Source organism: Scomber scombrus, chromosome 14, assembly GCF_963691925.1.
Source record: "Scomber scombrus chromosome 14, fScoSco1.1, whole genome shotgun sequence".
NCBI lineage: Eukaryota > Metazoa > Chordata > Actinopteri > Scombriformes > Scombridae > Scomber > Scomber scombrus.
This window is the reverse complement of record NC_084983.1, coordinates 17,315,994-17,332,685: the sequence shown is the minus strand read 5'-3', so window position 1 is coordinate 17,332,685 and position 16,692 is coordinate 17,315,994. Positions and strand designations below refer to the sequence as shown.

Below are 16,692 nucleotides of genomic sequence, written 5' to 3'. Positions count from 1 at the left end.
TCTGATTATAGTAGATCTTTTTTTAAGTAATAAAATACCAGTAGAAAATGTTGGGGGTAAAATTAAAAAGTCCATTTAAAATAATGTTCATCCACTTCCCAAGTGAATGTTAACTTATGAGCAAATATATGTACCTTTAAAAGCCTAAAAACTGACTGACATCACATCTGTTATCTGTAAAATTTTGATATCACTGCTTCTACTGTTTAAAACATGTATTAAAAATATGTATTCCTCTTACTGTACATGAACCAATAAACTAAGAATTTATATTAGTGTGGTTTTGGAAAAACATTGAATTGCATGTCCATTTGCTTAAGTTGTAGATATATTGAAAATGTGCATAATTGAATTATTTTCATGTTTCATGTTTGTAAGTAAAATGATTAAATGATAAATTGCAGAGCTACATATTAAAATCATGTTAAGCTTTAATGTGTCACCTGATATAATACAATCTGTTAAAAATATACTGCAATTTTGAACTTGAATTACGCATATTAGTGCTTATATAACTGTGTTTATATTTCTGTATAGCAGATTTTAATTTAATTTTGTACCTTTTATTAGGGCCCGAGCGGCGACTGCAAGTCGCCTGGCGAAAGCAAGTCGCCTGGCGAAAGCAAGTCGCCTGGCGAAAGCCCTATTGAAATTCGTTCATGCCCCAACGTGCAAGTGACCCCAAAGTGCAAGTGACCCCAAAGTAATCAAGTAATCAAGTAATCATGTGGTATGGAAGACCCTCGGGGAAAAATGCTATATTGAAATTGTAATGTTTATTATTAGGGCCCGAGCGGTGACTGCAAGTCGCCTGGCGAAAGCCCTATTGAAATTGTAATGTTTATTATTATTATTATTATTAGGGCCCGAGCGGCGACTGCAAGTCGCCTGGTGAAAGCCCTATTGAAATTGTAATGTTTATTATTATTAGGGCCCGAGCGGTTACTGCAAGTCGCCTGGCGAAAGCCCTATTGAAATTGTAATGTTTATTATTATTATTATTATTATTATTGTTATTATTATTAGGGCCCGAGCGGTGACTGCAAGTCGCCTGGCGAAAGCAAGTCGCCTGGCGAAAGCCCTATTGAAATTTGTTCATGCCCCAACGTGCAAGTGACCCCAAAGTGCAAGTGACCCCAAAGTAATCAAGTAATCAAGTAATCATGTGGTATGGAAGACCCCCGGGGAAAAATGCTATATTGAAATTGTAATGTTTATTAGGGCCCGAGCGGCGACTGCAAGTCGCCTGGCGAAAGCCCTATTGAAATTGTAATGTTTATTATTATTATTATTATTCTTCCGACATTTCGTGCCCCAATTTCGCCCCTTTCCCAAATGCGAAAATGCTTATACTTTTGCACGGACGTCCGGCCTCATCCGAAATTCGATATTTTTGGGTGGTCGCACATGGTCGACGCAGAATGGCGGAATAGCGCCCCCTACAAAGTCCAAAAATGCCCATAGGGAATTTTGCTAACTTTGTCCTATGCTCACAAAATTCGGTACACATATGTATTATACCCACATATGCAAAAAAGCCTCTTGACCTCATGACCTCAACCCAACAGGAAGTCGGCCATTTTGGTTTTGATTTTTCCCACCTAAAATTAACTCCTCCCACAGCGTTCGCCCGATCAAGTTCAAATCAGGTACGCAACATCTCCAGACGTAGCTGAGCTTAAGTTGTGCTCTGCGCATCCGTAGGTCAAAGGGCGTGTCTGCCAGGGCTCAACTAACTTTGGCGTGCTCGCCATGTACATACGAGTGGCTCTCACGCCCACATACTTCATCCAATCAGCTTCAAACTTGCTGGACATGATGATGGCTCCGCCCTGAACGTCCCGATATATTAACTTCCCACGTAACTCATAGCGCCCCCCGGTGGTAACAGGAACTAAGTCCGTGTGGCGACGCGGCGACCATCAATTCCTCGCCATGAAAATACGTTTGGCTTTTTGATGGCTTTATTGAACTCGTATCATCATGAAAATTGGTAAACAGGTCCAGGGTGCCGACCTCAACGTCTCCAATCACTCATAGGCGCTCTCACTCGTGTCGCCCCCTAGTGGAAACAGGAAGTGCCATATTTTACATCATCATTGTGCGATTTCCACAAAACTTCACATGTGTAATCACTGTCCCACCGTGAACGCAACCGCTTGTGTTTTGTTACACTCTACTGCCCCCTGGTGGATGAACCATCAACCTCTCATAACTCCTTCATGCTTTGTCCAATTCACTCCAAACTTCACATGACTGATGAGTGGCCGGCCTGAACACACCAGACCACACCAGACCATATGTGTAACTACCTGTGACTGCCCCCTACTGGATGAACGAAACATTGCATTTTTGGCCTCCTTCCAGGTTTTTTCTCACTTTCTGCTTCACGCCACAGCCCCGCCATGCCTCAGGCCCCGCGGTGGCATGGGTGAGCGAGGGCCCGCCATCGCCGCTTGCGGCTTTAATTTAATTGTTGTTACTGTATAAACATTGAATACAACATTGATATAATAACATGCAATGTAAGAGAAGTAACTGCAAATTGAATCATGTTTTCTTATAATCAGTGTACAATTCATATAACTGTTCATCTAATAAAAAAAAGCCTTTACCATCTTCACTTTACTTTTCTACAGAAGTTCATTATGGCAAAACAGTAAATTAATCACATTATAAAAAAGTGAAACCAAGTTTTAAATTAAGAAATAAACTGTAAATAAACCTGGTATCTCTTCGAATAGATTTAGAAATTACATTTTTAATAAAGTGTGCTACCATGAAATCAAAATTGAAAAAATAATTAGTTTGTTTTTCAGTATTTATTGATAATATTGCTTACTTAATAAAGCTTCATTTTGATTTATTCATTTTTTTTAACGATTTTGGTCTGTAGCACATACATGTTCAGCCCAAAGTGTTTAAAAGTGGCCACTGAAGAAATAAGGATTTATCTACAAATGATCCATAATCACTGAATGGCATCACATGTCCATTTAATATGTCATAAATTATTATAGGACAAGGCCATTTTGACTTTTGTTTTGGTATTCCTTAAAAAATCATAGATCTGTGTAATTTTATGACTTTACATTCAACAAGAAACAACTATAAACCATGTCAAGTATGTTTGAAACAGAGTTAAATGACACTGAGTTAAATTCATAAATGTGGAGTGAAATGTTGCTGATCTCATTATGTGATGTATAAAATGTTTAAATATGCATATAGACACAATAAGCGTAACGACATGTTGCTCATAATTTACCACAAACCTGCTAATTATGTGCTCCAGTGCTCATTCATTGTGTTATAACACCTGCAGTTCACCACAGCTGCCAGCAGATGGCACTATGCAACAACCGCATCAATTCTACTCAACAGCAGTGAGACACTCCGGGGGAGATATTTATACAATTGGCAGCCTTACAGAGATGCTTCCAATCTGTTTTCTTATGGAATAAAGAGATGGATATATTGAGATCATATGAGGAAACTGAAAATCAGCTGGGTGCTCTGCTCTGTAGAAGAAAGTCAGAAACAAAGGTGGCGCGCTATAGTGTTAAAAAGTAAAGCAAAAGGAATCACCTAATGTATTGATATTTTAGATTAATGTGTTTACAATCAATAGCCTCAATTTGTTAGAGATCAATACATGAGGTGATTCCTCTTGCTGCTTTTTAACTAAGGAGCGCTCCCTTTGTTCCTGACTTTCTTCTACAGTGGTGGAATATAAAGTATGTCTATAAAAAAAAAATGGTGATATTCACTCATGTTTGACATTTTCTGCTCTTGTGAGGAAAATCATTTTACGTGTATGATAATGCATTCATATTGAGGATTTTTTTCTCATGCTACCAATTGGATAGTGTTACCATTAATGTCATTTATCAATCAGCCAGTTTTTAAAAATTAATTAAGCTAATTGGGCAACATCAAAGTTAAATAGATGAAAGAATAAATCAAGCCAATTTCTTTAAAATAAGACGTTTTAATGTTTAAATTCAGTCCACGTTGTCCGATCTAAAGTAGTTTTGCAATCTTTCTTGAGTAGTTTTAAAAAGTGTGTGTTCCCCCTTTAAGCTAATACTTTCATGACCTAAAGTACATCTACTGTTATTATAGCTTTTACTGCAATTATGAGTTTAGTGCCTGATTGAAGGATAGATCTCAAGCTGGTCGCATTCCTGTCAGTAAAGCTATGCAAAGCTGTGTTAGAAGCACTTAAATCCTTTGTTTGTTTGTTTAATTTACCTACTTGTTGAGCAAACTAAGAAATTACACAAATGAAAATATCACAGTCACGTAACCTGTGACTCATCCACTGCAGGGATCCTCAGGTTTATTGTCAAGTTAATTTAGGTCTATTTTTTTTTATTGTTCATCATCACATAATAAAACGGTTCAATGGACAATTCACTGTGTTGATAGCTGAGGTGATACAAGAGCTACACATGATTAATGTGGTTCATATTTATTTGCAATTAAGAGTTAACTCCAATAATAGATGTATGATAAAATAGAATATTATTGTCCATGCAACTTAAAACAGGGTAACAATGAAAATTGGATGCTGGAAGTCACAATAACCATGGCTGAGTTTAATTTAAAACCTTCATTTCAAATCCCTAAAAAAAACAAGGAATGTAAGGATCATCACTTTAGAGCTGCCAACACAGAATCCAGCCTTTAGATATGTGGGTCAAAGATCAGTGGTGAAACCTCATGCTTCAACACAAAGACCTCCACTGTTCATTTTGCCATCCTGACAAACCATTCACCAACCCCTGCCCCTTCCTTCCTAATAGCCCCCAAAATAAGATCAAAGTCACACTAAAGCAACAGTGTCAAACAAAAACCACTCACAATGAGAGTTTTTCTCTCATTTCCTGTTTTTGTTTTCTGTCTAAATCTTTAAAAAAAAAAGAGTCCAAAAAGCTGTAATGTGTTTTTTGGGGGTGTTAATACTTGGACGCGGGAGCATAAGTGAACGGGGAAAGTGGAGAGCTGCCTCATTAGTTTTCAATGCACCGAAGTCAAGATCTGATCTGAGTGCCAGAGAGAGGAAATGAGCAAATATAGTGATATTATTGGGACCTATTGGTGACACTTTTGATGTGATGTTTATTTGTTGGATACACAGACTTGTCTCGTTGAGCTTTATTGGGGAAGTAATTTCAGCAACCAGTGCAGAGGTGATAGTGACTTTTTATTAGGAAGTCTGACACATTATGAAACTTGAACACATGAAAGAGGACTACCAGGAAATTTAGCATGTTTAAGCACATTAACTACTTAAATCATACATGTAACATTACTTCCTAAGCCTACCAAGTATGTTATGTGTCATGTGTTGGTTGCATCAGTGTTAAAACACCTCCTTGTTAGTACATTTAATTGGCGCCTTTGGCAAATGACAGATTGTTAATGTATAGGAGGTTTTCTCTTCTTCACAATCTGCCTCTGTGGTGTGACTGCAGCATTGTAACCTTACAAATAAAGGAGCTAAATTTGTGTAGCTTGCCCTATATATTGTACTATATATATATAACAGACCTTTAAATCCCCAAATTCAAACGGTTTTTCCTTTGGGAAGCATTAATCTGTGCAGGAAGTCGTGCAATCTGCCTATTAAGTACCGCCTTTGTGTTTGGAAGGTTTCACCCTCTGGGAAGCAGAAGGAGATTTTTTAAGCCTGATGGTGGCACTAAAGGACAAGTGAGAGCACAATAATCATCATAAATCACCTTCTGGGGACCATGAATATTAATAAAATATGACATGGAAGTCTCACCATACTTAATCCAACATCAACCACTAAAAGATATCATACTGTAAATGGAGACAGATTTTGTCTTGCTGGGGATAGATAGGGGTTGTGTTTTTTACAAGGCTAAAATTGGCATTTGAACACCAATTTTAAGTATCATATGCAATATACACAATATTTCAAAAACCCGTTGGAAAAATATGTACTTAAGAACAACTAAACTGTGAATTTGCCTGCATTAAAAAACATAGTTGAGGTAATTACAGAGAGCAGGATAAGCCAGATCGGAGGTTTAATGGACAAATTGCATGGATTTCCACGTTAATATTGTTTCTATTCCACATGAGCCCTGGGTGGCAAACATGTGATAATAGGTATATGGTAAAGCCCCATCTAACCCCACCTATGAAAATGATTGTTATATACAATGAATTTGAATCAGCAAATGCATTTTGTGAGAAACTCCAAGACTGAAAGCTGCAAAATGTTTGTATACTGAACTGAATGTATATATGCAAACTGTTCCTTTTCATAACAACTAGCTGTTTCCACCTTCTTTCAGTCTTTATGCTTAACTAGGCTGAACATATCCTGACCCCTGCTCTGTAGTTACCTTCAATATAAAACAGTAGATTCATGATTATCTTCTCATTTTATAGTTGAAAAAGGAGCGTCTGAGCACATTTCTCTTAACCTAATCTTTAGTGCTGTATTTACATTTCAACACAAGACATTCAGTACCTATTCTATCTGCTGGTTAGATGTTAGATTGAGCAAAGAGACAAAACTACATGTGTACTCAGCTGCTAAAGCAATGAAAACACAAGAAAAGAGAGCCTGACATGAGCGACTACCTGCCACAAAAAACACTAATCTAAACCTCGTTCAGGTCAATCTATCTACACGCAAAAGCTGAACATTTTCCGTCTCGGCTCGCTTCCTTTCTAATGACGATCATGCAAGTGTGTCAAATGACTTGCACACGTACACACGCCCTGCATATCTAATGATGGCGTTTATGACCTCTATAGCACAAGAGGCAGAAACAGACAAAAGGCAGTCAGGCTTGAAGTGCTGCAGTTGTTACCATTAGCACATTATGAGTGAGGAAAGATAGTGTACAGGCAAGCCAGGTGGCGAGTGTGACGCTACACAGCTGATTGTACTTCAACTGTGAGCATTTGTAGAAACATACAGCAGGCTGTTTGAGAGTAAGCAGTGGCATTTAGTCAGGTGCTGTGGTTGGAAATAATCACAAAAAGATTTTTTAAAAATTGAAAAAATGATCCAGATGCTTACTTTTTGCTTTCTTGCATCACTTTAAGTTTAAAGATGTTGTAAGAACATAAACAGTGAAGTATGTACAATATAATTATTATTTTAGGAGTAACTAGGGGTTATTGTGTCTGTCTAAAATGTAAAAATACTTGGCACACATATTAAATAATGTCATATTTCAGCTTAAAACTAAAAAATCTTCATTACAGCTTACCTGTTGATATGTGTATGTATGCAGATATTTTTGGTTTTATTAGTCCAGGATTTGACATCTTGTAACATCTCATTTCCAGAGACAGTGTCCCTGTTACAGACCTAACTATGAACAGATTAGACCTACAATTAGACCTACAATTACACCTACTCTCCACAAAAAAGTTTTTTTTAACCTAATTCTGTCATTCATGTTGTCTCCATCTCTGCAGCTAATCTTATTGCTGTGATGTTTTTGTATTCCATATCCTAAAACTCACCTGACAGTGAAACGATGTGTGCTTCATTTGGCCTGGCCAGCATACCTCATGTTGTATTGCAACAGGGGCTGGAGAGGTTACAGGAAGGGATTATGTTGAATTCCTATCAGCCGATGATCAAACAGAGGCAGTAAAGCAGGGCAGAATCTATGGGAATGCTCTTTGCTAAGCCTGAGTCACATTAAGATGTATCAGAGATGTCTACTGCCATGCTATCTGCTCTGTGAGGCTGTATTTCTGCACAGTGGTGCTTTGAGTTTAACAAGTATTGCCGTATGTTATCATGCTCGCAACAACAATGCTAACATGCTGATGCGGCTGTGGCCCAGGAGGTAGTTGGCATTTTAATTCCTGGCTCTTTCAGTCCACGTGTCGATGTGTCCTTAGGCAAGATGCTTAACCCCAAATTGCTCCCGATGGCTGCACCAACAGTGTGTGACTGTGTGTGAATGTTTAGTCTCCATGTGATGAGCAGGTTGGCGCTCTGCATGGTAGCCCCCTGTCATCAGTGTATGACTGTGTGTGTGAATGTGACATGCAGTGTAAAAGTGCTTTGAGTGGTCAAAAAGACTAGAAAAGCTCTACATAAGAACAGTTCATTTACCATATTTACTTGAGATGTTTAGCATGTTCACCATCTTATTTTAGCATGCTAACTTGCTAGCAAAGTACAGCTGATATGAATGTCAATGGTTATTTAGCAGCTAAGAGGTTATTATTTTGTGTTAGGTGCTACCGTTTCATACGCATATTATATAACTAAAGATTCAGTGAACAAATCGTGAGCCAGGAAAAGAGAGCTAAGAAAGACAACATTAAGTCCATTTTTTATTTTTTTCTAACTGCAGATTGAAAGTATACAACTGAACATCATGATTTGATTTTTATTATGAGACTCATAAATAAAAATACAAAAAAATTCCACTACAAAAAACAATCTACTGTTAGTAGGATGTAAAAAAAAGAAAAGAAAAAGAAATATTCTTTATATTTTCACTATCAAAGGCACAACATTGACTTTAGTGACAACATGGAGAAGAGAACCTGCAGCATTAAATCTTTTATTTTTCTTTAATTTTTTTTCACACTCCATCAGAGAAACACTGAAATGTTACAAAGAGATGTGTCTGATTCTACATGGAAAGAAACAAAAAAAGAACAACCTCTATATCAACAGACGGTGGCTATAGATTGGTGGCACAGCTCAACAGGAAACGTACTGCCACGGAAAAAAATAGCACGTTGTCGCTGGAAAAGACAAAGGACCTTTGCAAAGCTCTAATGCAAATTTAAAAAACAAAAAAACAAAAAAAAAAATTATACAACTGACAACAACAAGAGAACAAAATAAAGAAAATAAAAAATAATAATTGGGCACCTTCTAAGATTAGGCTAAGATTAGGTGCTGAGGTAGACAAAAACTATAACAATTCAAATCATAATAAAAACACTATTTTCTTAATACAGAGCAACTTGACTGGCACTTGTGCTGTCACAACAATGGAGGAGAGAAGTAGCACAGACAAGCCAGGGAAAGACAGAGAAAAGCTTTGTTACATAAAAAGCTTTGTTATGCTTGGTCCGACAGGGCAATTGGTCCTCAGTGCTAATATAAAAAAATACAATGTCTTGGTGCTTTGTTACTCAAACAGTTTTTAGTCTAGACCTCGATGGCACATGCATTGAAACACTGCATGAAATGGCTACTTTGTTCTAGAAACACCACACCAAAACACAGAGTGCCAGCTCCAGGGATGCCATGATTCCTCTCTGACGAATTTAACATCCCCTTCTTAAATGCGTTTTGTAGAAAAAGAAAGTACTTTAAAATAAAAAACAAAAACTGAAAGAAAGCAGAAGGGGAATACCCGACTGCCAACCTACCCAAATGGAGGTTTTCTTTATTTTCTTTAATTTTTTTTGTCTTTTTTTTTGTTGAAGAGCAAATATAAAGTTCTCATCAGCAAACCTGTTGCTGACAAAAATTAAACGAGGAGAGAAAAAATACAATCTGAGTGGAGGCGCAGACTCAAAACAAAACAAAAAAACAATTTCATACAATAGATTTTATCCCCGAAAGTTTTACAGGTTTCAACGTCTGTCTGGATTCCTTTAAATTTTGCCCCTTATTGTTGGTTTTTGTGTCGTTAAATAAATGCTTTTGGGTGCCAATCACAGAGTATGGCCTAAGAAAACGACATGAAAAGCAATATCTCAGTTGCTATATCAATAGCATTAAGGGTTAATTGCAGTCTTTGAAAAATTAGTCCTGCTCTATTCAGGATTTAAAAAAAAAAAAAAAATCTGGTCATTTTTGAGCGTCATGACATCCCTAGGGTGCTGGAGACACCATTTTTATTTTCTTCTGAAAATACAGAAACTAAGCAGATATAGATGGATATTTTTGTTGAACAATTTCCATTTTAGGCACAAAGATAGTACAGAAACATCGGAGAACACTGAGGGAAGAACTATATCAATGCCAATGTATATATATATTTTTTCCAACATAGAGAAAAAAAAGTGGCATAGAATATCATTTTTATTTTGTATCTGATCTGATTAGTGCATTTTTCCACTAATACACACACACACACACTCACACACACACACACACACTCACACTCACACACATAGCTACACACTCGTTCACCCGCACAAAATAGTAGAAAACATTCAGAGGACGATGATAGGAACAACGTGACTGATCAGGTCTTTGCATTGTGGTGGTTCAGACTGAGCCGTGACTGGGTATATTATAGTGGGTGGATATTATATGAGGGTGAAAAAGCCCCCTCAGCTCACAGTGTTTGAGAATAAAATGGCAAGACACCACGGGACAAGCCATCGCTTCTTCTTTTTTCAAGTACAAAAAACAAAATAAAAAAAATAATATGTCGACAGTCAAGTTTGATTGAAAAATTGTGAATGACAAGTACTAATTGGTCGGTTTGGCAGCGTCCCTCTGCCGTCCCGCATTTTATCACCTTTTTTTTTCTCCTTTTTTTTTTTAAAACTTTGTAACATACACGCACACACACACACACACACACACATACGCACGTACGCATTCGTAAAATTTGCGGTGGATAGATTTAGTCCTTCACCTACAATGCAATTGACATCCAGAAAGCAACACTTATTATTACAATATGTTTCACACACATGTTTTTTGTCCAACAATATCAAAGAGGAGCAAGGCAAAAACGATTCACACCCAGAGAGACAGAGAGAGTAAAAGAGTAAGAGAGAGGGAGAGAGAGAGAGAGAAACAAGTTTAAAAAAAAAAAAAGAAAAAAAAAAAGGAAATACAAAGATTTGTGCCCTGCTGTAACCCTCCACAAATGGAAAAAGGACTGACACTGAATACAAAAATATCACAATTTTTATATATCAAATTGCCTCTGTTGGCTCTTGTTCAGGAATACACTCATTTCTCGAGAGAGCTTTGTCAGCTGAGAGAATCTCTATTTTTAACCTTCTGGTTTTTTCTTTTTTGATTACCACTTGCAGTTCCAATTGTCCAACGCACTATGCATCACTGCAAATACGACCTGTCCTAGGGGGGGGTGTTGGGCGGGGGGGGGGGGGGGGGGGGGGGGGGTGTTGGGTGTCGTTCATGATGAACCTTCTTTTTTTTGTTTTTTTTTCACATTACAAAACTACAATTCTATTCACACATTTTCAAGTTTAAATTCTTGTTTTTTTAAACCCTCTTAAAAAGCAATAGTACTTCCTCTTATCTGCCGCATCCCTCTTACTCATCACTTAAGGCTTCAAAAATTGCTTCTTTTTTTTTTCTCTGCGCTTCTGTGGTTGGAGGTGCAAGGGGAGACTATAAGAGAGGAATACACATCCATTCAAATGACTCAGCCTATCAACCTCTACTATTGTTAACTCTTACCCTTTTATATACATTTTGCTTAAAAACACAGACAATCATAAATCAACTTTTTTGAAAAAAAAAAAAAAAAGCATGAGATGAAGTAGCAATGAAGAAAAAAAAATGCAAAACACAAACACAAAAAAAATGTGCTTTTGCAAAAAAAAAAACAACATAAGAAAAACAACTTAGAGGTAGCTTTTATAACAAATGACCAAACTTTCCGGCTCTTTAACAAGCGGGGTTAATAATACCAAGTTTGGTAACAAGTAATGCACAAAGAAATACACAACATTAGAAAAAAAAAACCAAACAAATCTCTTCACCGTGGCACTTAATTTTTTTTCTGCGTACACATTGCTTCATCATGTTGTGCAATGCATCTTTCTCACAGACACTCATGAACACAAAAAAAAGAAAAAAGTGTACAATGAAACAAAAGGGAAAATTAAAATACAACAAGCAACATGAGGTCACAAAAAACGAGGTAATTCAAGTACGATGTGTTGAGCTCAAACTCAAAGTCAATAATAACAACAACAACAACAACAACAACAACAACAACAACGACAACGAGAGACGAAAGCGAAGGGACAAAACCACAGAGAAAGAGTTGATTTATTCTGTCGTCTTACTGGTCGACCCCCCCCCCCCCCCCCCCCCCCCCCTCAAGCTGCTTGGGCCGTGTCTCGTCCAAATCAGTGATTTCCCCCTTTTTTTAATTTCCCACCGACCATTTGGATATGTGATCACCTCAGTAACGCTGTGACATGCAGTGATGTTCAGTAATGCCGTAGGTTCCACCGATATGCCATACAGGTCTAATGCTGCATTTCAGAGAAGTCAAAAAAAAGAAAGAAAGAAAAAAGTCAGAAAAAGTCACCATTTGAGCCTCATGCTGCGTTTTTTGTAAGTAAAGGTTGCATTTTTCCCCCAAGATGCAGCACAATAAAGGCAACACAAAACTTTTAACATAGTAACTATTCTCAAAAGGGAAAAGAAGGGAATTAACCCTTAAAAAATGAGCTTACTTGTCCCTCCTTTTTTCTCCCACTCTATGCATTAGTGCACACAAGTATCCAATACACATAGTATAGTACATATGACATCTTACATATAGTATTTTTTGTTGTATGGGCTTTTAATATAAAGCCCCGGTGGTAATATGCACTGCAAATATATGTGAGAATATGCTCCATTTATAAAAAAACCCGATATCTACTAATGTAACTACAAGAAAGCACCCTCAGATAAAGGTCTTTGTTTCAGTTGATATTGTGCTCTAGTGGTGTATTCTCAAAACAAAAACCCTCCTGAACTTCTATGCTTTGTCCAGTCAATTTAAAGATCCTGGTGGTGAAGAATGACACATATTCAAATAGCATTTACAGTTGCTAGCTAGCTAATGTATGAGCTTTTTGCACGAGGAACATCGTTTGACGTTGGAGGAAATCGTCCAAGTTGAACTAAACAGGAATTATAGGTTTCCGACTTCGAATGAAAGACAGCATTAACCTGCGATATATATTTTGACACAGTATGAACTTAGCCTTGTATGAACCCGGCTTACAGTCTTTCACATTCATGTTTTGATGCCATATTATAACAGTCTTCAAACAATGCCACACCACCTTTGACAGACGTAACGGCGTGCAGCTAAGGCATCCCCAGGACTCTCCCTCAACATTCACTTCTGGCAGTCAAAGTCACAGGACTCCCAACAGAAAAGCAGCCTTTACCCGCCCCCCCACCCCACTTTGTTTTCCATCACTGCGGTTAATTGACAGATCTGTTGCGGTCAAAAGTGTTACGGTTTATGTGTCAGTTTGTGTAGTTCGTCGTTAGTGTGAGATTATGATCTGGTTAAATGTACATGATAAAAGCAGTCCAGTTGTCTATTGCTGAGAAGGTAGATAGGCTGGGTTTAATGTAGAATACCGTTTATAGTGAGTTATGATGTAATGAAAAATATATACCTTGCATCAAACAGAGACTGTTGTCGTAATTTGTTTAACCTGTGCAATCAAGCCATGATAAATCAAGCAGAGCTAAAAAAAAAAAAAAAAAAAAAAAAATACTAGATGAAAAAGTTAGCATTTGGCTCTCTGGGGAGAACCATGGGTGGCCAGTGGTGACCAAACCATCTCCAGCCCTGTCAGAAATGCAGAACCAGGAATACTACTGAGAAAAACAGACTTCCAACAGAAAGCAGCACTAGCATCTTCCACCATCCAAAACCAAATCGGTGCTCGGTAGTGCTCCCATCCGTCCAGTTCAATTGTTTCATCTACTTAATACGCCTACCAGCTCTGCTGCTGATTCTCAGGGGCTATCTCACTGCTGCCGGCGCTGGGATCTGAAGGATCTTATGTAAAGGACAGGTTACATTGGCATATTTTTTATGTGAAAACTGGGAAGATGTGTGCCTATTGGTCAGGCTGAAATGTTCAAGGTTGACAAATAAGATATGTTTTCCATTTGAGGATGGAAAAGATTTGAGTACCCAAACATTTGTTTCTTTAACTCAGTCATAGTGGTTTGTGGTCAGAACAAGAAAGGTTTCCTCAATACTTGGAAAGTAGACAAAAGCATGATGAACTAGGGGCCTAAATTGATTCTCATATTCACATAATCTCCATGTGATCATAACTAGTCTGACTGTGCAGGGTGAATGTGAACAAACCAAATACCAAAGTAGAACCACAAAAAAAAACCTTTCCCCTGTTTGGAAAGAAAACAAACTCTACAAAAATGGAGTGAAAGATTTGGTTCCCAATGACAAGGATGCACAGGTTCAGATAGCCCTTGAGAATCTGCTCTCTCACTGCTGTGGCAGCAGCATCCAAATGTCACTTCCTTGCAGCTTGCTCACTTTATGGTGCTGCATGCAATGACCTGAAACAATAACACAGTTGCAGATGTAGTGAATGACCCGGTAAATCCGAACAATGGTGGAGAATCTCTCTCCGTGTCCAAGTCTTCCTCTTCTTAGCACTCTTGTCCCACCATCACCACCCTTTTACCCCCATTGGTTGTTGCCGCCTTTGCATGAAAAGAAAAACGAGAAAACAAACCCTCTTGCTTTCGAGTCTCTTGTTGTTGACATTCCTCAATCGTCAACACTCCACCATAGCCTCACGCCTCCTATCCACTCAATTACATTCCCCTTACCTCACAAACCCGTCCCTACCATCACACGTGCCCCCCCTCCCTCCATCTCTTTACTCTTCCGGTCTCAGACATAGCACAGGTACAGGTAGGTCTTCTCTATGCGCCAGTCTGGGGGGATGTCTTCCGGCTTGTGGCCTTTCATGTGCTTCTGCATGGCTGACAGGCTGGGGCAGTACTCCAGGCAGATGGTGCATTGGTAGGGCGAGGCGCCGTTGTGGGTGCGCAGGTGCTTGATCATGGCCGAGTAGTCCCTGGATCGCTGGTGGCACAGCTTGCACTCGAATGGCTTCTCACCTAAGGATGACGGGGGGGTGGGGTTGAAGACAATAACTGTGTTAGTAATTGTGCCATTCAATTATAGTGTTACATCCTTGTTGATGCTCGATGTGCCAGTTAATTTGGAAAAAAATGCAATTGACACAAATCAGTTAACCTTAAGCCTACCGACTTGGTTACCTGCAGACTCCAGAGGTACACTTTTTATGCTTCATTATATCATTTCCAATTTTTCATGACTTTGTCAGTTAATTTGTTCCTAATGACTTAATATTATTGTTTTCTGTTTCTGTTTTAATTAGTGCTTTTAAAAAAATACCAATGTACTGGAGTCATCGGGGATGCCATTCAAAATCACCCAATTCTGCTTATTCAATTTTAATAGATGGAAATATTTATTGAGTTACAGAAAGAAAAGTAGCCTATATATTTTCATTTACACAATATGCAAATTAACTGTAACTCTCTTAAAATAATACAATTATAATAATAATTTTGGTTTTCTTACAGTCGTTTGTCCTTGTATGTTAAATATATTGGCGAGATGAGGGTTAAAAGGAACAGCCACATTAGCCTGTGTAGTATTCTGGTAAATGCAGCAGCTCGTCAATCACATTTTTTAAATTATTATTATTATTGTTATTTATTTTGTGCCTTTATTTGACAGTCTAAAATGCAGGGAGAGGAAATACAGATAGAGAGATGAGAACAACAAAGGTCTACAGTTGGGAAATGAACCAGTGACAATGTGGTTATGTGGTATGCTGGCTACTGTGGCTCTCCATATTATTTTAACTGAAAACAAGTGTAGTGAATCAGAGCATTGTTGTGAATAACCATACCAGTAATGCAATGTTTTAGTTTGCACAAACCGCTATTATGTTTCTGTCTCCTGTCATTCAAATATATTATACATGTTTTATTTGTAGTATTATTTGCACATGACTCCATCAATCCCATCAGTTATATCTCTGTGCTCATTAGAGAAATAGCAGAGATCCAGGAACACAGTAAATCACTGCAATGGAGTCTGACGGGGCACGAAATATACACAGTAAGATGATCCAATAGTTCAGAGAGATGATCTAAACCAATTTATTTGGACACAAAAAATGAAAGTGAACACATTGAAAATATTGAACCAAGTCAGAAAACCATGATGAATGTTTACAACTGACAATTTAGGAAGTCATTTTATCATTCCACTTTGATTTCTCCTCCAAATAACTTAGAGGTTTGTTTACAACTTGTACAATTGTCTGACTGTTCATGTTTCTTGCCCTCTCTGTTGGAACCAGTTGTGCAAAAGGAAAAAAAACCCCGTCTATGTCAGGGCTTCAGGAGAGAGAAATAACCCATCACCATCAGACACCACTGATTTGACCCTGTTGGTCCACAAGAAAATCCTGAGTTGTTATGATAATTGGACTGTGCACGCAGTAAGTGACAAGTCAAAACCCAGTAGTGAAATCACAACTATCTTTGGCAGTGTGCAGCAGTACAAGACCACACTAACTCTTTAAAGTTGCTCCAACCGCCTCCAGTAATTGGTACAACTCTAAAGAGAAAGAGTAATAACAGCATGCATGTAGAGTGGAGGAGTTTGTTCACCTCTGAGAGAGAGTATCAACACAGTGGCAGTGCGGTCAATCAAACCATCCAAGTGTTTCCCCGATAATTGTACAGGCCAATGAGAACACTCGCCAGGCCAAAGAAACTTTTTCTTTTTTTTAAATGCCAAAAGTTACGCCAAATATCCGTTCATTTGGTCATCAACAATTATTTACGTTTGGGAGTCTCTATGCGGCACTCTTCCAAAATAAGAGTCAGCCTCTTGCCTG

General features: G+C 38.1%; 1 protein-coding gene across 1 annotated transcript in view; it reads right to left on the bottom strand.

The window, feature by feature from the left end:
- Nucleotides 1–12,050: 12,050 nt before the first annotated feature.
- Nucleotides 12,051–16,692, bottom strand: part of zbtb16a (zinc finger and BTB domain containing 16a) — a 150,780-nt gene continuing 146,138 nt past the window's right edge. The window contains exon 7 of the mRNA XM_062433183.1: nucleotides 12,051–14,869. Within this exon, the coding sequence (XP_062289167.1) occupies nucleotides 14,640–14,869 (230 nt within the window). The 3' untranslated portion in view covers nucleotides 12,051–14,639. The remainder of the gene's footprint in view (nucleotides 14,870–16,692) is intronic.